The following is a 22,166-nucleotide window of genomic DNA, read 5'->3' as shown; positions in this document are numbered from 1 at the left end:
AAATCTTTTCAAGTCAGAAGCAAGGCACCGGGTTTAATGCAAGACAGAAAGTTACCAAGCAGCAAAACACGGCATTGAAAGGTCCTGGGGACGCAGATGCAGCATGGCACTAATGCCCAGCACTGCTCTTCCTCACGCACGCTTCTAAGAGACACCCAGGTGTGAGTCTGGCCAGGGGTGCTGCTCCCTGATCTCAGCACAGCGGCAGCTGGAATTCCCTGGGGGTTGAGTCGAAAGTGCTGCAATGAGGGAGGTCCTTTGGGGCAGTGCAGCACTGCTCTGCCCTGGGGGGGTCTCTGGAAAGCCCTGTACCTCAGGGAGGATGTGCCTGCTGCTTCCAGAGGACAGGATGGCTGGGGAAGGCATGGCACGGCCTTTCTTGGGAAGGCACAGACACGCTGATTGTGCTCAGCTCCTGCACTGAGCGGGAAGACAGCTTCTTGTGCCTGTCCCCTTGGGCAGCTGTGCAGGGGCTGGGCCTGACTTGCTTTAAGAAGGGAGCCTGTCACTGCACAAGGAGCCAGATGGTGGATGTGTCAGCCCGGGGACTTGAACATGCAGCAGCTTTCGTAAGCGTCTGTCATTCCTTGACCAGACCATGCTCCTCGGGGAGCTGCAGCAGTTCAGCAGGAATTGGGCCACCCGTGGAGTCGCTGCCACACAAGGTGCAATAGTCATTGCTGCAGAAGGACAAACTTTCCAGCTCCAGAGCCTCCTGTGGCAGGAAGTCACCCTCCCCGCCCCGTAAATACGGGAGATGAGTCGCACTCACATCTGGGCTGCCACAGTTGGTCTCGCTTCTTGCACCTGCCTCATCCGAGTGGCTCTGTAGGAACAAAGATGGCAGCCTGGCCGCCACATCTTCCACGTGCACATACCTGCTCCGGGGCTCGTGCTGCTCGGGCCCGGGGGCAGGGCCACAAAGCTCCTCCTGAGGCGTCACTTTGCTCTTTGCCAGTGTCTTGAAGGAGAGCAGGGAAATGATGTCCTGAGCTCCCAGACCAAGGACTCCATCCACAGGCGTTTTGCTCAGGTTGGCAGCCTCGTCTCTTGTGAGCTGGCCGTGCGCCTCGTTCCGTCCCACCCAGTCCTGCAGCGAGGAGCAGCAAACGCTGCTTAGCAAGGGGAGGCCGAGTTTGCAAAGGACGTCTTGGCAATGGCAAGCAGGCCAGGGGCCGAATTCAGTTCTGCCTCAGTGCAACTCCACTGAGTGACCCAAGTAATGGAGTGGTGGGCGAACCAGGCCCCGGCCTTCACTCCCGAGTCATGCCCTAAGCAGCCTCTGCTGTTTTGGCTCCCGGACTACTTAGCAAAGGAAGGCGGAAGGGCATAAGGAAAAAGACACTTCACTAGTGAGGCAGGCAATGCTCCCAGGGTTTGATTTTGCACGTGCCAGGTGCTGGCTGGACCCATTGTAATTTCTGAGCATCAGAAGCAATGCTAATTTACCCAGCAGGCCTCAAAGGCTAGGGGGCAGGGGACTTGACATCCTGTGGGTTAGCAACAAAGCTCATCCAAAACCACAAGCCCCCAGGAGAGGAGGGGTGGAGACAGCAGAGAGGAAGGAGACTGACCCAGGAGAACTGCTTTCAGCTGCAAGGGAAAGGCCTCACAAAGGGGCAGTGACTCTCCCTGCTGTGCCCCCCACTGCCCGGGGTAGGAGCAGCTGGATTTAGCAGGGCAGTACGTGCAGGCTGGCTCAGAGAGTCTGGCTGGACATGGAAGAGGCTGCTAGCTGCAGTTGTGGGTGTGATTGGAAAGGTCCAGTGAGGACCAGGCCACAGGATATGGTGGTGGTGCAAAGGAAGAGAGGCAGGGACTGGGACAGGCCCAGATGGGAGGGCTTCATTTCTAGGAGGAGATGAGGTTGGTGATGGAGCAGGAGGAATATGGAGGCAGGTGTCTCAGAGCAGAAGGGGGGGACTTCCAGGTAGACTGAAGCCCTGTGCCAGCATTAGCCAGGTGAAAGCAGCGATGGGGCCCCACAAGCCACCTTCCCGCCCCGGGGAGAAGGATCACGAAGAAGAAAGAATTTGCTGTTACCTTAAAATTCCCATTGTGCAAAGTGTAGAGAGGCTGGAAGAAAGCAGCTGGGGTGGGAACCTTCAGACCGAAGAAGTTCTTTGCCCTGTGGAGAAAGAACGACAGTTCTATCAAACCCAGCGACATGTTCCACCTTCTGCTGCAGCCCTCCAGCACCCTGGGACAGATAAACTGGCACACTTCACCCTCCTCTGGCCACCCTTCAGAAAAGGCCCATTTCACATGGCCACACAGCTGTGTGCATTTCACATTGTGGCAGGGCGTTGCCCCGCGCTGGCCCTTTATGGGGCTGGGAGCCGGAGTGAGGGAAGCCCAGCTGAGGCATGTGAGGAGGGCCCTGCCTCCCGGCCTGCAATGAGAGAGGTAGTCGTGGCCGGGGCTCTCATGGAGGCAGCCCTAAAAGGCCAGGCTGCAAGGAGGCAGCTGCGGTAGGCTGGGGGAGTTTGAGCCAGGGAAGCCCCAGGCCATAAGACTGTAAGGCAGGGTTGCAGGAGGCGCGCCCGTGGCCAGGGCGAGGGGCCTGGAGAAACTGCAGTGTGCCCGGAGGGGCTAGAGAGGGACTGGCAGTAGGTCACTGAGGCCAGGAGGGTGCAGCAGGGAAGAACTAGGGGTCCTAGGGAGTAGGGAGGACCCTGGAGGAGGACCAAAGCAAGAACAATGACTCCCCCTCCCCGGAAGGGGCGCAGACCAAGGCTGTATCTACATTGGCATGATTGTGCGTAAAAACGTGCTGCCTGTTTACACTGGCGGGGAGTTCTTGCACAAGAACACTGACGTTCTAATGTGTGAAATCGGGGCTGCTTGCGCCAGCACTCAGGAATAAGCCCTTTTGTGCAACTGTTCTTGCGCAAGAGGCCAGTGGAGACAGGCAACATGAATTTCTTGTGCAAGAAAGCCCGATGGTTAAAATGGCCGTCGGAGCTTTCTTGCGCAAGAGAGCGTCCACACTGGCACGGATGCTCTTGTGCAAACGCACATGCCAGTGTAGACGCTCTCTTGCGCAAATACTCTAACGCAAAAACTCTTGTGTTAAAAGTATTTGCGCAAAATCTTGCCAATGTAGACGTAGCCCAAGAGCGGAGTAGTTACTGCCGGAGGACAGTGACCTCAAGAGGACACCTCACCCAAAGGGGGCGCGTCAGCTTTGGAGCAGCCAGTGGCTTCCCCACAAGCCACCCTGAAGGAAGAAGCCGTGTGTAAAAGTGAGTGAACCTGCTACAATAGCAACAGACTATCTGGCAACAACTCGCCCAGATGGATAAAATGAATCTTTGCTAGTCATCAGTGCAGATTCCTTCAAGGTTTCTGAGTTTGAATGTGTGTTGCAGTGCAACAGTGAGACAGAACCGCTCCCCTTTGTATGGCTGCAGCTAGCAGGGCATTTTACCGCAACCGTTTGGTCCAAACCACCCCAGAACTTTTCCAGGAATGAAGCGTCTTACAGAAGTATTAGGCTAATTGCATTGAGAGATCAGATAGCTTTCTTTGATAGGATAACGAGCCTTGTGGATAAGGGAGAAGCGGTGGATGTCATATACCTAGACTTTAGTAAGGCATTTGATACGGTCTCGCATGATATTCTTATTGATAAACTAGGCAAATATAACTTAGATAGGGCCACGATAAGGTGGGTGCATAATTGGCTGGATAACCGTAGTCAGAGAGTTGTTGTTAACGGTTCTAAATCCTGCTGGAAAGGGATAACAAGTGGAGTTCCTCAAGGGTCTGTTTTGGGACCCGTACTGTTCAATATCTTCATCAATGATGTAGATATTGGGATAGAGAGTACGCTTATTAAGTTTGCAGATGATACCAAACTGGGTGGGGTTGCAACTTCTTTGGAGGATAGGGACATAATTCAAAATGACCTTAGCAAGTTAGAGAAATGGTCAGAGGTAAACAGGATGAGGTTTAATAAAGAGAAATGCAAAGTGCTCCACTTAGGAAGGAACAATCAGTTCCATACATACAAGATGGTAAGCGACTGTCTAGGAAGGAGCATGGCGGAAAGGGATCTAGGGGTCATAGTGGACCACAAGTTGAATATGAGTCAACAGTGTGATGCTGTTGCAAAAAAAGCAAATATGATTCTAGGTTGTATCAACAGGTGTGTTGTAAGCAAAACTCGTGAAGTCATTCTGCCGCTCTACTCTGCACTAGTTAGGCCTCAGCTGGAGTACTGTGTCCAGTTCTGGGCGCCACATTTCAAGAAAGATGTGGAGAAATTGGAAAGGGTACAGAGAAGAGTGACAAGAATGATTAAAGGTTTAGAGAACATGACCTATGAAGCCAGGCTTCATGAACTGGGCTTGTTTAGTTTGGAAAAAAGAAGATTAAGGGGGGACATGATAGCGGTTTTCAAATATCTAAAAGGGTGTCACAAGGAGGAAGGAGAAAATTTGTTCCTCTTGGTTTCTGAGGACAGGACAAGGAGTAACGGGCTTAAAGTGCAGCAGGGGAGGTTTAGATTGGACATTAGGAAAAAAATCCTAACTGTCAGGGTGATCAAATATTGGAATAAATTGCCAAGGGAGGTGGTGGAATCTCCCTCTCTGGAGATATTTAAGAACAGGTTAGATAGACATCTGTCAGGGATGGTGTAGACGGAGCTTGGTCCTGCCTTGAGGGCGGGGGGCTGGACTCAATGACCTCTCGAGGTCCCTTCCAGTCCTATTATTCTATGATTCTATTATTCTAACCCTGAACTGTTCCTTCTGCCTTCTGGAAGGTCTCAGCTGGGCTGAGGTTGCCCCAGCCTGGATGGGCATTGCCAGTCCAAAGGCAGGAGAGTCAGGGTCAGAGAGCAGAGGCAGTATTGTCTTAGAATCAGGAGGCAGGAAGTGGCTCAGAGTCAGGCTGGAGTCAGATGCACTGAGCCAAAGTCTGTGTGGCTCCTGGGGAAAGCCTGGGGGCTAAATAGGGCCACCTGGCCAGTCAGAGAACAGCAGGGTACTCGCTCTGCTCTTGTGGGTGGTGCGTCCTTCCACAGCGCTCCTTGGCTGTAGCTCTGCAGGGTCTCCCGCTGGGGCTGTGGGAAGATGAGCGGCCCCAGGTTCTGTTAGACCTCGGTTCTAACTCCTGTCTCTTTCGACGTTTCCCCATTGTCACTAACACTAGCCAGATTCAGCCCCATACTGCAGCACCTTCACGCCACTCAGGAAACTCCTTGTTTCTGCAAAGAGATGCACCTCTCAAGAGTGCCCACGTGTTGGGGCTTGCCAGTGGCAGATCCGAACCACTTCCTCTTTACCGCTGGCCCTTTGTTCTGCCAAGAACTTAAGAACATGAACTCTTGATCAGCTGGCTGGGTCACACTGGCACGTCACACCCTAGATACTGTAGTTCCTGTTGGAAGTGTCCAGCTCAGGAAGGCAGATTGATCATCACTAGCCAATGCTGCACATCGGTCACCCTTCCTCTACATCTATGCAAAGTAGCACAACAGTTTGTAAATGTCTTCGAACTACAGGAGACCTTGTGCACCCTGGGCCCTCTGCTCAGCGGGTATTGGCTCATTAGCAATTGCACGCTCATGGAGACAGCAAGCCTGAGAGTGGGCACACCGAGCCTATGGCATTCAAAGATCTCACTCTGATGCCGAGGCAGGAGTCAGACCTGATGCACGGACACATGATATACACTCACTAAACTTTAAAACTACTTGTCACTAGAAAAGGCAGCAGTGGTTTGTGTGAAGGACTGTACTGTACCTCGAGGAAAGCCTGGCGTTCAGAATGATGTAGAGAATGACAACGAGGCATACGGGAATGAACATCATGTGTATCATGCTTGTGCCAAAGGACGGTCTAGGCTCCCGGAAACCTATCAAAAGAATTATTCCATTAACAGAATCAACTAACAAAGGACCCTGTCAAAAGTGGAATTCAATCCAGATTCTTGGAGAAACAAGCAATGCAAATGAACCTTGCTGCTAAAACCTTGTAAGAACGGGGCCTGACTATCAAAGGCTGGAAGACTCTGATCTTGAGCCATGAACTGGCTGCTGATGGCCCCTCCATTTCCCAGCTTGACCCTTTCTCCTTCTGTTTCAGAAAGGTACTTCAGGGCTCATACAAAACAAGGAGTTAGGGAACAACGTTCTTTGCACCTTCTCTTCGAAATTCAGTTGTCTGGCTCCACTCACTCCACTGGCTTTTATAAGTATTCTTCTCTTGGGAAGTTTTGCAGCGAATTCTTGCAGTATAATTGATGCCTGCTTCAAACTCTATAGCTTCGATATCTACCTCTGTCGCTGAGCTGAGCAGCTGTTTGTGCTGGGCCTGCTGAAAATTAGCAAGAGAAAGCTCCGTTAGGCCCACACAACAAAGGGCTGGGATGCGGAACAATTGGACAACTCCCTAGTCAGGCCTGGCATTCTTAGGTGCAAGTCTGAGGTCCGTGAATACTCCCATCTGAGCCCTGCATTCAGGAGCCTTCTCTGCTCACAAGGCCTCACGATACCAGAGGCAGGATTCCGATGGGAAGGACTCACAAACCTCACGTAACAATGTCATGTAAGGGAGGCAGCAGCCTCAACTAGGGGTGCCCGGGGTGTTTGCTGAGCACCTGTTCCCACAGTCTCACTCTCAGTGGCCCAAGCTGGACAAGCGATGGACAGAGCTCGTCAAGGGGAGGCTAGTTCAGCATGAAAACCCCTCGATGGGGCTGCCAGGACAGACGCCCCCCAGAGTCCTTGCTGAGCCGGAGGGGGCCTCTGCTGAGCATGTGCAGAGCTTCTTGGGTTGTTTTCATAGGTTCTCTGGACTGCTTGTGCTTGCTTGGTAAGGGATGGGGGCAGGGACAGTTGTTCCGCACCCCGGAGGGAAAGCAAGGGGCAGCCGTGGCCGGTGTAGGTGGACTGGCTTGCTGGGAAGAGCCCAGTGCAGACTGGAAAGCCCAGGCCAGGAGGGAGAGAGACACAGGTCCCTGCCTAAGAGAGGTGATGGCCGAGGAGCTGGCAGCCTAGTGCCGGTGCCCTTGGGGGACCACCCAGCAGAACATGGGGGCAGTTGCTCAGAACCGTGGCTGCAGGCATTCGTGCCTGCTTCGGCCAGGCTGAGCGCTGGGTTTGTTACCTCCCAGGAGGCGCCGTGTTTCTTATACGACAATTCAAACTGAAGCATTTTCTGTAGCCTCTCTGGTACACTCCACTGGAACCGACACAGACTGGCACTCAAGTTGCTCTGCAGGTTGAAGGGAGGGTCGCACTTAACTGGGAACAGAGAGAGGAGTTACTCCCAGTGCTCGGCTGTGGGAGACGTGGAGAGCACAGAGCACAGTCCCAGGCTGCTCGCGGCTGGGGGCATCACTGTGGTTCCACAAATCCCCTGATCCTGGGGCCAGCGGGACACAAAGCAACCCCCAGTGCAGGTTAAAGCAGCCACCTGGCTTCTGGAAGTGAACACTAGCTGCAATGATCCCCAAGAGGCTGCTCTGCCAGCGAGGGCTCACAGAGCCGTGAATGCTCCAGCCCCTCCCACCATGAACACGCCGACATGCTCTGAGCTGGGGGCAGGGACCAGAGGGCTGCTGCACAACGGGAGAGTCCTAAATCTTAAATCAGGCAACATGTTCCACAGAATTTCCCTGGATAGTAATTCCATGCTCCAAGAATAAGAAGAGACCAGTTGCGATATACCATCGACTACCTGACCAGGACAGTGCTAGTGACTCCAAAAGAGGAAGATTAGAGAGGCTATAAACATCAAAAACTCAATAATAGCAGGGATTTCAACTGTCCCCATATTGACTGGGTACACGTCACCTCCAAATGGGATGCAGAGATAAAATGTTTTGATACCTGAAGTGACTGCTTCTTGTAGCGATTGATTCTGGAACCCACAAGGGGAGAGGCAGTTCTTGGTTTAGTCCTAAGTGGAGTGCAGGATCTGGTCTAAGAGGTACATATAACTGGACCGCTTGGACATAGTGACCGCAATGTAAGAAAATTTAACATCCCTGTGGTAGGGAAAACACCTCAGCAGCCCAGTCAACCTGTGGAACTCCTCGCCAGAGGATGTGGTGCAGACTAGGACTTTAACAGGGTTCAAAAATCAGCTAGCTAGATTCCTGGAGGTTACGTCCATCAATGGCTATTAGCCAGGATGGGTGGGGGTGGTCTCCCTAGCCTCTGTCTGGAGGTGGGTGATGGGGCGGGATCACGTGAGGATTCCCTGTTGTGTTCCCTCCCTCTGGGGCACCTGCCATTGGCCACTGTGGGCCGACAGGACGCTGGGCTGGACGGGCCGTTGGTCTGACCCACCCTGGCCGTTCTGATGTTCTTATGTCCGTTAGGCAGCTCTTCGGGACACTCTGCATTGGGAAGGGGCCTTTTGTCCCCAGCCCTTCCCCCATTCCAGCAAACAGTGCTACTGTCTTGCTGTGGCCCTGCCTGGGCCTGCCAGCAGGAGGAGCCCCACTGTTCAGAGGGCGGGGGGGCTCGATGGTAGATAACAGGGCAAGGGAGGGTGGGGGCAGGATGAGAGATCTCTGCCCCCGTATGTAACAAGTGCAGGCCATGCTGCCCAAGGGGCCGCACTGGCTGCATCTCCATCAATCTCACGTTGTGCCACTGAAGAGTCGCTCTTGGAACTTCACAGGCCAACTGTTCCCCGTGCTGCGGGCCAGGCGGCCTCCTCCCATACCTGCCATGGGCGGTACTCACTGTTCAGCTTGGCTTTGTATTCCGGGAACGCAACGTACGCACGGTCCCCCCCCGAGAAACCGCCATGCAGCGAGACTCGGAAGCTCTCGTACTCCGTTAACTGGTCTGTCCTGTTCATGGTGCAGTGCAGTTGGCTCTGCAGCTGGTCTCGGGCAGCGAGCGTGCAGCTGGAGTTCTCGTCCCCGACTAAGCTGGAATAATTAAGGGGCGGGAAGTTTCTCGTGGACAGGGTGTGGCTGCTTAACGGTGCATGTGCCAGTCGCCACAGTGAGGAGCACTTTGCACAGGGCCTGTTGAACTGGGCTTTCAGGTTGTAAATGCCACGGAAGGCAGCCCTGGGTGCAGCGAGCGCCTTGTGCGGCGGAGTGGGAAGAGGACGGCAGGTGAAAGCCAACCCCACCAGCGAGGAGCTGGAGGGTGACTCAGGCGTTGGGTTTGTGGGCGAATTCTGGGTCAGAGTTCAGTGCCAAGGAATCCAGAGAGCCCAGACTGCCCCGGGGCCCAGCACAGCCCGCCACGAGGATGCACGGAGCTCACCTTGTGAAATGCACCTGGAAGGGTCCGTCCCCCACACTCTTCTCTGGCTCCCACACACAATCTACCTGTTTGATGTAGTTATTCACACAGCTCAGGTTGCCAGGAAATTCTGCTGAGGAACGAGCCGAGATGCTCAGCATGCGTGCAACCAACAGCTGGCCTCGGCCCCTCCGCCACGCTGGGCCCAAGCCGCCCCTTGCGCTAGGCTGCTCTGTCTGTCCCACCCCCACCCCTTGCTGGCTTATTGCCGTATGGAGTGCGACTGTAAACTCCTAGGGCAGGGCACAGGTGGGAGTTTCTCTGATCTCTAAGCTGAGGAGGGGAAACGGGCCCCGAAGGCTCTCTGACCTGTCCTGTTCTGGGGGGGAAGTGGAGAGAGAGAGAGTGGGGGAGAAAGAACCAGCCAGATGAAGGCCCCCAGTCGTGGCTGCCCCTTACCTCTTCCTTCCCCTCCTGCAGAGAAGAAAATGGCAGCAATGCAGAGTGGCAGGCTCTGGCGCCAGATGTGCTTTCCCATGGTAAATGTGTCTGAAATACAAAGTATGTTGGGGCAGAAAGGGCTTTGGGTGTCTCTATGGCAACATACAGAGGTGTGTCAATCACCAGCCCTGCATCTGCTCTCCTCCCGGCAGCCCCCCTGCGAAAGCCAATATTTAAAAGGGCTCTAGAGGTGATCGTGGCAATTACAGACCAGTAAGTCTAACGTCGGTATCGGGAAAATTAGTCGAAACAACAGTAAAGAATAAAATTGTCAGACACGTAGAAGAACATAATTTTTTGGGAAAAAGTCAACTTGATTTCTGCAAAGGGAAATCCTGTCTTGCTAATCTATTCGGGTATGTCCACACTGCAAAGTTAATTTGAAATAACAGCCGTTATTTCGAATTAACTTTAATAGCATCTATACATGCAAACGGCTATTTCGCAATTAATTTGAACTAGTGGAGCGCTTAATTCGAATTCGGTAAACCTCATTCCACGAGGAGTAACGCCAAATTGGAAATAGCTATTTGGAATGAAGTGCTGTGTAGACACTTAACTCGAAATAGGGGGCCTCCAGCCTTCCCAGGGAGCCCTGGTGGCCACTCTGGGCACAGCCAGGAAAACTTCCTCTGCTCTCCCCCAGCCCCGGAGCCATTAAAGGAGTAGACCCTGGCCACAGTGCCCGTGCCAGCTCCAAGCCTGCCAGCCCAGAGCCAGCAGTGGCCCCAAAACATGAGCCAGCAAGCCACTGGCAGCCAGCCCTCCGCCGCTCCCCAGGAGCAGTCTGCCAGCTCCCAGGAGCCTGCCGGGGCTGGAGAAGGCAGGCGCCTTCCTGGTCTAGGGTGGAGCTCATGGACCTTATTCAGGTTTGGGGGGGATGCCCCCAATGCCCATGATCTCCGCACTAGATGGAGGAATGCAGCTGTCTATGGCGGGCTAGCTGCCAGCCTGGCCACCAAAGGCCACATGCGAACCCAGGAGCAGGTTTGCATGAAAATCAAGTTGGTCCGGCAAGACCCCCAACCTTGGGGCCCTAAGTTTCCCCTCCCCCTTCTTCCCCTTGCTTCCTCCTTCCAGCTCCCTCCTCCCAGGTTTCCCCCTCCCCTCTTCCACCCTCTCTCTTCTCCTCTCCCACCTCCTTTTCCCAGTCTCCCCAGAGGTTCATCCCCCCCACCCCCAGTTTTGTTCAATAAATCCAGTTTCTATTTTTGAACATACATGTCTTTTGTTTGACATCGGGAAGGGGCGGCTAGGGAGGGGTAAGTGGAAGGATGTGAGGGAGGAATGGGGCACAAGCCTCCAGTGGGGAGGACTGGGGTGGCTCTGAGGGCCCCTCGGGATAGACGCTCTCCCGCAGGGCCTCCTGGATCATGACAGCCACCTGATGGACCCCCCTGGATGGCAGCCTGCAGCAAGTGCAGCCGGGCTGATGGCAACGACCCTACGAGATGCACTAACATGCCCAGGGGCAGCTCTGGCTCCATGTAGCCGAGTGCTGTGGTGTCCCGAGTGGGGGCACTCAGGGCACTCCAAGCCAGGACTGCTTTGCTGTCCCTCATCGAGGTAGACAAGCAAGTGGGAAACCCTGAGAACTGTCTGTCCGGGGTGGGGGTAGGGTCCCTTTAAGCACAGAGCTCAGTTAGCAGCCCCATATACTAAGTCCTAAGCTGATGCCCTGCTGACACTGGTTCCGGCCAGCCTTAACTTCGGTTCAGGGTCCACTCAGTGTGGACGCACTATTTCGAAATAGCAAAACGCTATTTCAAAATAGTTTGTGTGTATAGATACATTAATTCAAATTAACTATTTTGAATTAAGTTAACTCAAATTAACTCTGTAGTGTAGATATAACCCCTTCAAAGAACTCTAAGGGTAACAAACATGTGGACAAGGGGGATCCAGTAGATGTGGCATACTTAGATTTCCAGAAAGCCTTTGACAAGGTCCCTCACCAAAGGCTCTTGTGTAAATTAGGTTGTCCTGGGATAAGAGGGAAGATCCTTTCATGGATTGAGAACTGGTTAAAAGACAGGAAACAAAGGGTAGGAATAAATGGTAAATTTCCAGAATAGAGAGGGAACTTCAAAAAGATCTCACCAAACTGAGTGATTGGGCAACAAAATGGCAAATGAAATTTAATGTGGATATGTGTAAAGTAATGCACATTGGAAAAAACCCCTACTATATATACAATATGATGGGAGCTAATTTGGCTACAACTAATCAGGAAAGAGATCTTGGAGTTATCATGGACAGTTCTCTGAAAATGTCCACACAGTGTGCAGTGGCCGTCAAAAAAGCAAATAGGATGCTAGGAATTATTAAAAAAGGGATAGAAAATAAGACAAAGAATATCTTACTGCCCCTGTATAAAACTATGGTACGCCCACATCTTGAATACTGTGTACAGATGTGGTCTCCTCATCTCAAAAAAGATCTACTGGCATTAGAAAAGGTTCAGAGAAGAGGAACTAAAATGATTAGGGGTTTGGAACGGGTCCCATATGAGGGGAGGTTAAAGCGACTGGGACTTTTCAGCTTAGAAAAGTGGAGACTGAGGGGGGTTATGAGAGAGGTCTATAAAATCATGAGTGGTGCGGAGGGTGAATAAGGAAAAGTTCTTTACTTGTTCCCATAATACAAGAACTAGAGGGCACCAAATGAAATTAATGGGCAGCAGGTTTAGAGCTAATAAACCAGCACGGCCATTCTTATGTTCTTGTGACCGAGGGCACTGCAGGGATTATGCGGCCCACAGCTCCTCTCCAGAGCCAGATGCTTTAACTCATCCCTCCACCACCAGCCTCCCGCCTGGACCTAGCACCCTGCAGAGAGACCTGGGAAGAGCCATGCACGCCGATGGCACCGGCCTGTCTTTCACGGTGCTTCTTCGAACAACAGCTCCCCCGGTCCCTTTCTAATCTCTGCCTGCCACCGTCACAGCCTCTGCTGAGCCTCTTCCCTCCTCACCCCTTCTCTTGGCCAGAGGAAGGCCCTTCACCCCGCTGGCGGGGCCTTGTCAGCTGGCATTGGCCTGACCTGTGGCTACAGGGCTGAGGTGTCCGGTGAGATGCCTCCAGCTCGCACAGGAGCAGTGTGACCCTGCTTTGGAAACAAGCCAGCGTGCAGCCCATGTGCTACTCGAAGGGGCAGCGAACCCGCCGGAGGGCAGAAGGTGTCCAGGAACCAGAGCATCGGGGGAAGGGAACACAAGGTGCAGACTCAGTCAAACCCAAGAGCTGTGAAAGGAGCTGTCTTCACCCAGCAGCAGCTGAGGAGCGTCGGCGCCTGACAGCGAGGCCTGCAGAGGCCTGGTCGGGCGAAGTTGGGGAGCTGAGCCGGGGCAGGCTCTGACATGGCTCTCTCCCACTAAGGGCATGTGGTATGCAGGTGCCTGCAGCCCTAGGTACCTGGAAGGGCCTCTCAGGCTCAGAGGTGACACATCCAGAACAAGAGCTACGCCTGGACGCTGAGAGAACAAGGCGCGAGGGGGGGGGGGAATTGGCCACTGAGACAGCTGCCCTCGGGCTGTGGTGTATCCTGCAGCACTGGAAGACTCAAACAGGCATTATGGGCTGATGCCGGGCCCGGGCGAGGGACTGCAGGCTGCACTCTGTGGGCCATCTGGCTAGGGTGACCAGGTGTCCCAATCCTGGGGGCTTTGTCTTGTGGAGGACCCAGTAACCCCACCCTGCCCCCTTGGCCAGACTAGAGGAGAGAGAACGTGGCTTTCTCCTCGCCGCCCAAGAGACTGTCCAGCTGCAGCCACAGGGCCAGAGTGGTGGAGGTCAGTGACGTAGCCTGTGCTTATCCCGGTGCTGAATTTGGCCCATCCTGGGGTCACTTGCTACTCCCCAGGCATCTTAGGACCAGGAGTCTGAAAGTCACCCCCGCCCAGTGGCCCTGGGAGATTTGCTGCCTCGTGTCTGATAGGATTCCACTGGCCTGTCTGTCCCAAGGCCGCAGGCCTGGCACGTGCGGCCGTGCGCTGCCAGGTTCTCCGTGGGGTGGCCCTGGAGCTCTTACTACGCCAGGTAGCGCTGCCCTCGCCGTGCACTGTGAGCGCAGCCCTGGGGCCGGGCTGCTGCTCTCTGGCTGGCACCCGAAACGCCGACCGACGTCCCGCGGAGCTTTTCCTGCCTCACTCGCACTCGGGTTTTGTGGCAGCTGCTGAGTCCCAGCAGGAGGCCCTGCCCAGTGGCGTGGCAGCAGGGGAGCTGGTGCTAGGGGACCGGGTGGGGGGCTGCAGCTCCCCCTGGCTAGCAACGGTTTCCATTCTCGCCAGGGACTGCAGTTTGGTTCAGTGGCTCTCTGCGCCCCTCCCCCAACACCTGCACGACAGGCTAGTGTGGTTTTCAGCCTGACCACAGGCGAGAGGCCCTGGGCCTTCCAAGCGAAGGCTCCTGGTCTGCTCAAATTCCGGGCTGAGTCTGCACCTTGTGTTCCCTTCCACAGACACAGGCCACATGGGAGTTACCCAGACCCTGCGCTCCAGCCAGCGGCTCGGGGAACCTCAGAGGCAGAGGAAAGGGCTCAACATGACCCCCTGCAAGTGCTGAGCAACCTCTGTCTGCAAGGACGGGGCAGCCACAACTCACCCGCTTCTGGAGAGCTGCAAGGCTGCCAGCTTTACGGCCACTGCCTGCTGCCCACACAAGCCCTGGCTGGCACGGGCAGTTTGACCGGGAGCAGCAGCAACTCACACCCCTGGAGAGCCAGGCCAAATGCATCTCCCCAGCGACCGGTGGGCACAAGCCCAAACAGCAGCGTGCCACCAGAGTGCAAAGGGCAGAGCAGGGCTCGGCTCGGGGTGGGGTTGCCAGATGGTCTCCCAAAAAATACCAGACACCGGTATTTAAAAAAAAGGAACGTAGGATAAGTGGCGATCACAGCCCCGCCTCCCAGCTGGGACTCACAGGCGGGGAGGCGGGGCCACGATCGGTGCTGGGCAGGGACGGATATACGGCAGGGCGAACGGGGCGGCTGCCCCGGGCCCCGCACTTCAGAAAGCCCCGCGCATGCGCCGTGGCAAAGCGGGGCCCCGTGGAAGTCTGCTGCCCAGGGCCCCGCAAAACCGTCATCTGCCTCTGGCGCTGGGAGCCTGTGATTGCGCAGAAGCCTGGTGGGGGCAGGCTCCCGGTTGCTCCCCCCGCCCCCGCCGGGCTTCTGCGCAATCACGTGCTCCAGCGCCGATCGTGGCCCCACCTCCTAGCCGCTCTCCCCGCCCCCACCATGCTTCTGCGCAATCACGTGCTCCTAGCGCTGATCGTGGCCCCGCCTCCCAGCCGCTCTCCCCGCCCCCGCCGGGCTTCTGCGCAATCACGTGCTCCAGAGCCGATCGTGGCCCCGCCTCCTAGCCGCTCTCCCCGCCCCCACCAGGCTTCTGCGCAATCACGTGCTCCAGAGCCGATCGTGGCCCCGCCTCCCAGCCGCTCCACCCGCCCCCGCCGGGCTTCTGCGCAATCACGTGCTCCAGCGCCGATCGTGGCCCCGCCTCCTAGCCGCTCTCCCCGCCCCCACCAGGCTTCTGCGCAATCACGTGCTCCAGAGCCGATCGTGGCCCCGCCTCCCAGCCGCTCCACCCGCCCCCGCCGGGCTTCTGCGCAATCACGTGCTCCTAGCGCTGATCGTGGCCCCGCCTCCCAGCCGCTCTCCCCGCCCCCACCAGGCTTCTGCGCAATCACGTGCTCCTAGCGCTGATCGTGGCCCCGCCTCCCAGCCGCTCCACCCGCCCCCGCCGGGCTTCTGCGCAATCACGTGCTCCAGAGCCGATCGTGGCCCCGCCTCCTAGCCACTCTCCCCGCCCCCACCAGGCTTCTGCGCAATCACGTGCTCCTAGCGCTGATCGTGGCCCCGCCTCCCAGCCGCTCCACCCGCCCCCGCCGGGCTTCTGCGCAATCACGTGCTCCAGAGCCGATCGTGGCCCCGCCTCCTAGCCGCTCCACCCGCCCCCACCAGGCTTCTGCGCAATCACGTGCTCCAGAGCCGATCGTGGCCCCGCCTCCCAGCCGCTCTCCCCGCCCCCGCCGGGCTTCTGCGCAATCACGTGCTCCAGAGCCGATCGTGGCCCCGCCTCCCAGCCGCTCTCCCCGCCCCCACCAGGCTTCTGCGCAATCACGTGCTCCAGAGCCGATCGTGGCCCCGCCTCCCAGCCGCTCCACCCGCCCCCGCCGGGCTTCTGCGCAATCACGTGCTCCTAGCGCTGATCGTGGCCCCGCCTCCCAGCCGCTCCACCCGCCCCCACCATGCTTCTGCGCAATCACGTGCTCCTAGCGCTGATCGTGGCCCCGCCTCCCAGCCGCTCCACCCGCCCCCGCCGGGCTTCTGCGCAATCACGTGCTCCAGAGCCGATCGTGGCCCCGCCTCCTAGCTGCTCTCCCCGCCCCCACCAGGCTTCTGTCTGGTGCGCAGCCGGAAAAAATCAGAGAATACCAGACACTGCACACTGCACACGTCCGGTATTCTCTGATTTTTTTTTACTGGACAAAGAGTGCAAATACCGGACACCTGGCAACCCTAGCCAGGGGGCGGGGCTGCTGGACCTGGGGGGCGTGGCTGCTGGGCCATGGCGGTGGGGCCGTGACCGCTGGGACTCGAGGCCACTGCGTGACAAAGCTGCTCAGCTGATTTTCAATACAGCAAAGGCACCTTCTGCAGTTACTGCCAAGAAAGGCCTGTGGGACTTGCCTTGGCAGGGCGAGGGAGCACTCCCAGGCGCCCTGCCAGGCCCTGGCCGCTGTGGAAAGCGCGAGGACAATGCTCTGCCGTGGCTGGCCCCTTTGCTGCACACAGGCTATTGCGTGCAGAGCCTAGGATCTCTCAGCCCGGCCATGTCACCCCCTCAGGGGCACGACCTGGGAGCCAGGCCTGGGAAGGGTCACTGAGCATTTGTCTGCACAGCCTGTGGGAGGCGCCTCCCAGGCCAGCAGGGGCCACGCGAGCGGGGCAGATGCCCTTTGCCCGGGGGTGGGGCTCTGTGACCAAGAACGTAGAGCAGAGGGGCGGAACAGGGGCTTTGCAGTTTGGTTCAGTGGTGCTCAGCCCCGCTCACGTTCAAGCACTGTCGCTGGAGCTGTTTTTAGAGCCCCAGTGCAAGCCGCACTAGTGCCAGTCTGCCAGCCGCTGGGAGGCTGTCGAATGCCAGGGCAAGTCCTCCCCTTGCGCCCCATTGGGTTCTTCTCTGTCTTGGGACAGTCGCATCGGCAAAGCGAGGCCACTGGTGCCTCTGCACTATTCACGTGGGCAGCTTACGCGCTCTGGGAGAGTGTGGGGGGGGGAACGACTCACCAATTCATCAAATGCTCCGGTTCCTTCAGCACCCAGCTGCAAAGGGGTCACTCGTCCCCATGCAGAGCCTTGCTCCTTCTGCAGGGCACAGCGGCACCAGGATCTTCAGTTCTGAGCAGCAGCAGAAGGGAGAGGACCATTGAACCACATGGACAGCAGAGCTCGACTGAACAGTTGGGGCCAGCTCATACGTGGCATTTCCCTCCTTCTGGACAATACATGTCACCATCAGTTGGCAAGCAGAAGGGTATAAATATATCTGCACGGTGACAATGTGCAGCGGGGGAGGATAAAGAGAAAAGTAACAGAGATTTCTCATTTCCAAACGGTCCTGTTATCTTCAGTTGGAAGTCTTCCCAGAACCTGCCGCCAGTGCTAATCTCCAAGGGCTGTGAAAAGCCTCTTTTCACTGGTGAAAAGCATAGTGCAATAACAAAATAGCAATCACACACCATGTTCTGCAGATGTGTGTTTACACAGAATCCAGCACACTGCTAGCTGCAGCTAGTCATTCATTGGCTTTCATTTTTCTTAGCTAGTCTCGCTAGAAATGTGCTGTTAAGGGTGAGGTCTCCTTTCAGCATAGCCCCTACGCTGGGGACAGCATTAGCACACCCTTTCTCCCCAGGCAGTTTGCACACTCGATTGACCTTCAGTTGGCTACAACATGCTGCAAACCACAGCTTTGTGCTCCAACTAAAGTGCAGAGGCAATTTGGTCCATTACAGGGTTATAGTACAAGAAACGCTATACAGCTGTACACCTAGTATTATTATCGGTTAACATCTTAGTTCAATCATTTCTCCTAGCATTGTCCAGCAATATACAAAGCACAGCAATAGCTTAAGCCTCCTTACCAGCACTAATTAAACTTCAATTTTCATTGCCTCCTGTTTCTTGATAGTTTAGATTGTGTGGTTTGTTCGCCAAGCAGCAGCAGTCCTGGTATAACAGCGCAGAGGCACTTTGCCTTGTTTTAAAGCCGGTCTCAATAACCAATGAAAAGTTTCTCTGAGATTATCAGACTGATATGAAGTAGCCACATTTGCAATTACTCATGAGTGATGGAGCAGCTGCTGAATTTACGTTAAGGGGTTAACTTCATGGAGCCAAAGCTATTTGCTGAATGACTGAAAATATCTTGTTTCAGCTTTTAAAAAAAATGAGCACAAGAGTTTTTTATAAGTGACCTAAAAACACTTCCTAGCCCAGCGTGAGCAGGAGCCACCCTCCTGCCCCGAGCTCAGCGATTGTTGTACGCCCTGCACTGATGCCTTTGGGCCAGGGGCTGTCCCGCCCAACACTGAGCTCTGGCTTACTGAGAGCTCCCACTGCGTGCGCCCCAGGCAAGCAGAGAGGCCAGGCGATGCCTCAGGTGACCATGGCCCAGAAGCAATAGTGTCTGTCAGTGCTGCTGGCCGCACAGTTATTTGCACAACAGAAGCTGAGGTGCAACGCTCGGCCGAGAGCCAGCGAGAGAGCAAAGCCACGCCCAGCTCAGACGGGCAGGGCTGTGTGTGTGGGAAGGGGGTACCAGAGCTGGCAGCCCTGCACGTAGCACTGGGCTCCTTAGCGTTGCTCTGGGTGTTCATCCCACAGGTAGCTTTAGGGCGGGGTTTGCCCATGCGCTCGCACTGCCATCACTTGTAAAATGCCCATTGCTGCTAGTAGGCATGTGCCTGGAGAAGGGCTACCCTTGAGCTCACTGGGCGAGTTTGCTTCCTGAACATGAACCCTCCGAACCGGACTGAATGCAAAACCCCACCCTCTGAAATGGGAGCTATTTCCTAATGGTTGCCTAGAGACACGTGCTGCCGGCTGAACTCAGAGCAGTAGGACATAAGAACATTAGAACGGCCAGACTAGGTCAGACCCAAGGTCCATCCAGCCTGATGTCCTGGCTGCCCACAGTGGCCAATGCCAGGTGCCCCAGAGGGAGTGAACAGAACAGGGAATCTTCAAGTGACCCATCCTCTGTCACCCATTTCCAGCCTCTGACAAACAGAGGCCAGGGACACCATCCCTACCCATCCTGGCTAATAGCCATTGATGGACCCAATAAAGTTCAGGTCTTCACAACATCTTCTGGCAAGGAGTTCCACAGGTTGACTGTGTGTTCTGTGAAGAAATCCTTCCTTTGTTTATTTTATATTTTCTACCTGATAATTTCATTTGATGACCCCTAGTTCTTGTGTTATGGGAACAGGTAAAAAACTTTTCCTTATTTACCTTCTCCACACTGGTCATGATTTTATAGACCTCTGTCATATTTTCCCTTCATCTCCTCTTTTCTAAGCTGAAAAGTCCCAGTTTTATTAATCTCTCCTCATATAGTTCCCGTTCCAAAACTCTAATAATTTTTGTTGCCCTTTTCCGAACAATTTCCAATGCCAAGGTATCTTTTTTCAGATGAGGTGACCACATCTGTACGCAGTATTCAAGATGTGGGCGTACCATGGATTTATTCTCTATCCCTTTTTAAACAATACCTAACACTCTATTTGCTTTTTAAATTGCTGCTGCACACTAAGTGGATGTTTTCAGAGAACTATCCACCCTGACTCCAAGGTCTCTCTCTTGACTGGTAACAGCGGCTATGTCTAGACTACTGGAAAAACTCCACCGCATCCAGGGAACACGTCTGCTCTTCCAACATTTTTATTGGAAGACCAGATGCGCTCTTCAGAAGCCCCTGTATTCCTTGTTTCATGAGGAAGAAGGGCTCTTCCAAAAGAGGAGGTTTCTGAAATTTGGCCCATTGTAGACGGGCCAAATTTTGGAAAAGCCTCTTCCGAAAAAACGATTGGAAAAAGGTACACAAATTGGGGGGCACAATTTACGCACCTTTTTCCAATAAAACTCCTTAGTCTAGATGTAGCCAGCTAGATTAGTCCCCACCATGGTGTGTCTGTGTATAAATATAGAGTTGGGATTGTGTGTTCCAATGTGCATTACTTTGCATTTACTAACATTAAAATTCACCTGACATTTTGTTGCCCAGTCACCTAGTTTTGTGAGATGCTTTTGAAGCTCTTCGCAGTCTGCTTTGTCTGAACTACCTTGAGCAGTTAGTATCATCGGCAAATGTTGCCACCTCCCTGTTTACCCCTTTCTCCAGATCATTTATGAATGTGCTGAATAGGACTGGCCCCAGTACAGACCCCTGTGGAGCACTATTAGAATGAGTTTTACACAAAAAGCCCCGTCTTCTGACCATCTACTGTACGTTTTCTGGCACAACAACACTGCTGCAGGGTCCTCACTCAGGCCCCTTGCCCTTGGACACCTTCTGGTCCACACGTCAGCTGGAGACCTTCTGGTGCACTCACCTGAGCTTTTATTGTCAGTTCCCACCACTTTCTATTTACAAAGCTTATAGCGCATTCAGCCAGCTCCTCCATCTGCCTGGGAGCACACTCAGCCACACCCGGAACCTTCTCACTCCCCTCTTGCTGCCTTAAATAGCCCTCTGCTCATGAAGCCAACAGCTGTTTCTAATGGCCCTTCAGGCCTGGGCTCTCTCAGCTGTTTCCCATCAGCCTCTTCAGCCAAGCTACAGTGGCAGAGCTGTTAGCCAGCCATCTGTCACAAATGCGCTTGTAGTGTGAATGCTCCATGAGTTTCTGCGCAAAAACAAGCGATTTTGCACAACGATTCTGCAGTCTGGATGTAGTCTTCGTTGCCTCTCCCCACTCTGAAAACCAATTTATTAACCATCAACTGATTAAAGAGAAAAGAATAAGAAAAAATGAGACTGGTTCAATGAGAACACACAGCCCTGCTCTGCAGCACGGGGACATCAACACAGCAGCCTGCAGAGCGTAAGGACAGGCCACAGTCTCTTCCTTATAGGCCCCTTAGAGGCTCTGGATGTGCTGCAGGGGGGCTGCAGGCTGGACACACTTGCTCTGGCAGTGACCACACAGCCTCAAGCTCTAAGTGGCCAGACCCCTCTCCCAGTCTGGCCTGCTGGGCCTCTTGTCTGGTGATATCTCCCTGCCCAGCGCCTCTCCCCGCACTTTGCTGGTCCCAGATGCTCACCACACCCAGCTGCAGGCTGTGCTGCTTTGCCAGTCTCCAGCTCCTTGCGTTGCTTCTCTGTCCCGTTTGGCTCTCTGAGCACTGCCAGTCTGCTGCTCAACACAGGGTCTGCGCTCCTTGGGCTGTGTGTGCCTGGTTCTGTTGCTGCAGGACTGCCCCTCAGCACAGCTTGCACTCCTTGGGCTGTGTGTGCCTGGCTCTGTCGCTGCAGGACTGCCCCTCGGCACAGCTTGCACACCTTGGGCTGTGTGTGCCTGGCTCTGTCGCTGCAGGACTGCCCCTCAGCACAGCTTGGACCCCTTGGGCTGTGTGTGCCTGGCTCTGTCGCTGCAGGACTGCCCCTCAGCACAGCTTGCACTCCTTGGGCTGTGTGTGCCTGGCTCTGTCGCTGCAGGACTGCCCCTCAGCACAGCTTGCACACCTTGGGCTGTGTGTGTCTGGCCCTGTCGCTGCAGGACTGCCCCTTAGCACAGCTTGGACCCCTTGGGCTGTGTGTGCCTGGCTCTGTCGCTGCAGGACTGCCCCTCAGCACAGCTTGGACCCCTTGGGCTGTGTGTGCCTGGCTCTGTTGCTGCAGGACTGCCCCTCGGCACAGCTTGGACCCCTTGGGCTGTGTGTGCCTGGCTCTGTTGCTGCAGGACTGCCCCTCAGCACAGCTTGGACCCCTTGGGCTGTGTGTGCCTGGCTCTGTTGCTGCAGGACTGCCCCTCAGCACAGCTTGCACTCCTCTTAGCTGTCTCTCAGCTCTCTCCTTGCTCAGAGAGTCCCAGCTCACCGGGAGGACGGGGCCTGGCCTCTTGCTTTCCTCACTGGCCTGTTCAACCTGTCAATCAGGCCGAGCTGAAGTGTTGGCTGCTTTCCATTGTCTCTGGGGTCTGTCAGTCTCAGGGCCCTGATTTCTCACGGACCCTTCCCCTTTTGATACTGGGAGCTGGCGAACCAAAAACTCCCACAGAGTTTTAGTAAGGGGCTAACAGTCCCCTTACATTTACAAACCACAGTTAATAGTTCTGCAATCTCACATTTGAGTTCTTTCAGAACCCTTGGGTGAATGCCATCTGGTCTAAATGACTTAATACCATTTAGTTTATCAATTTGTTTCAAACCCTCC

General features: G+C 55.0%; 1 protein-coding gene across 7 annotated transcripts; it reads right to left on the bottom strand.

The window, feature by feature from the left end:
• Positions 1 to 13: 13 nt before the first annotated feature.
• Positions 14 to 20,449, bottom strand: LOC102463080 (interleukin-9 receptor-like). Of its 7 annotated transcripts, none has more exons than XM_075899967.2 (10): positions 20,344 to 20,449; positions 17,015 to 17,125; positions 9,683 to 9,772; positions 9,245 to 9,356; positions 8,708 to 8,898; positions 7,119 to 7,255; positions 6,152 to 6,326; positions 5,754 to 5,865; positions 2,044 to 2,128; positions 14 to 1,090 (listed from the first exon to the last, which is right to left on the bottom strand). In XM_075899967.2, the coding sequence occupies exons 3-10, from the start codon at positions 9,759 to 9,761 to the stop codon at positions 581 to 583; spliced, it is 1,401 nt and encodes a 466-aa protein (XP_075756082.2). In that variant the 5' UTR covers positions 9,762 to 9,772; positions 17,015 to 17,125; positions 20,344 to 20,449; the 3' UTR covers positions 14 to 580. The 7 variants fall into 7 exon arrangements, with proteins under 7 accessions (XP_075756082.2, XP_075756080.2, XP_075756084.2 ...); XM_075899965.2 differs by lacking the exon at positions 20,344 to 20,449 and adding an exon at positions 17,872 to 18,143; XM_075899969.2 differs by lacking the exon at positions 20,344 to 20,449 and adding an exon at positions 17,872 to 18,143 and having other exon boundaries at positions 9,245 to 9,353.
• Positions 20,450 to 22,166: the final 1,717 nt, after the last annotated feature.

The sequence above is a fragment of the Pelodiscus sinensis genome, chromosome 15, assembly GCF_052426305.1.
Source record: "Pelodiscus sinensis isolate ZL-2025 chromosome 15, ASM5242630v1, whole genome shotgun sequence".
NCBI lineage: Eukaryota > Metazoa > Chordata > Testudines > Trionychidae > Pelodiscus > Pelodiscus sinensis.
This window is presented reverse-complemented; position numbering and strand designations above follow the sequence as displayed.

Excerpts from the sequence above, each read along its gene's own strand:
- LOC102463080 (XM_075899964.2), bottom strand. The coding sequence starts at position 20,415 with ATGGAGGAGCTGGCTGAATGCGCTATAAGCTTTGTAAATAGAAAGTGG. Across the intron at positions 9,773-20,343 it reads AACTGACAATAAAAGCTCAG|ACACATTTACCATGGGAAAG; the intron begins GTGAGTGCACCA and ends TTTGTATTTCAG. Across the intron at positions 7,256-8,707 it reads ATACAAAGCCAAGCTGAACA|TTAAGTGCGACCCTCCCTTC; the intron begins GTGAGTACCGCC and ends CTCTGTTCCCAG.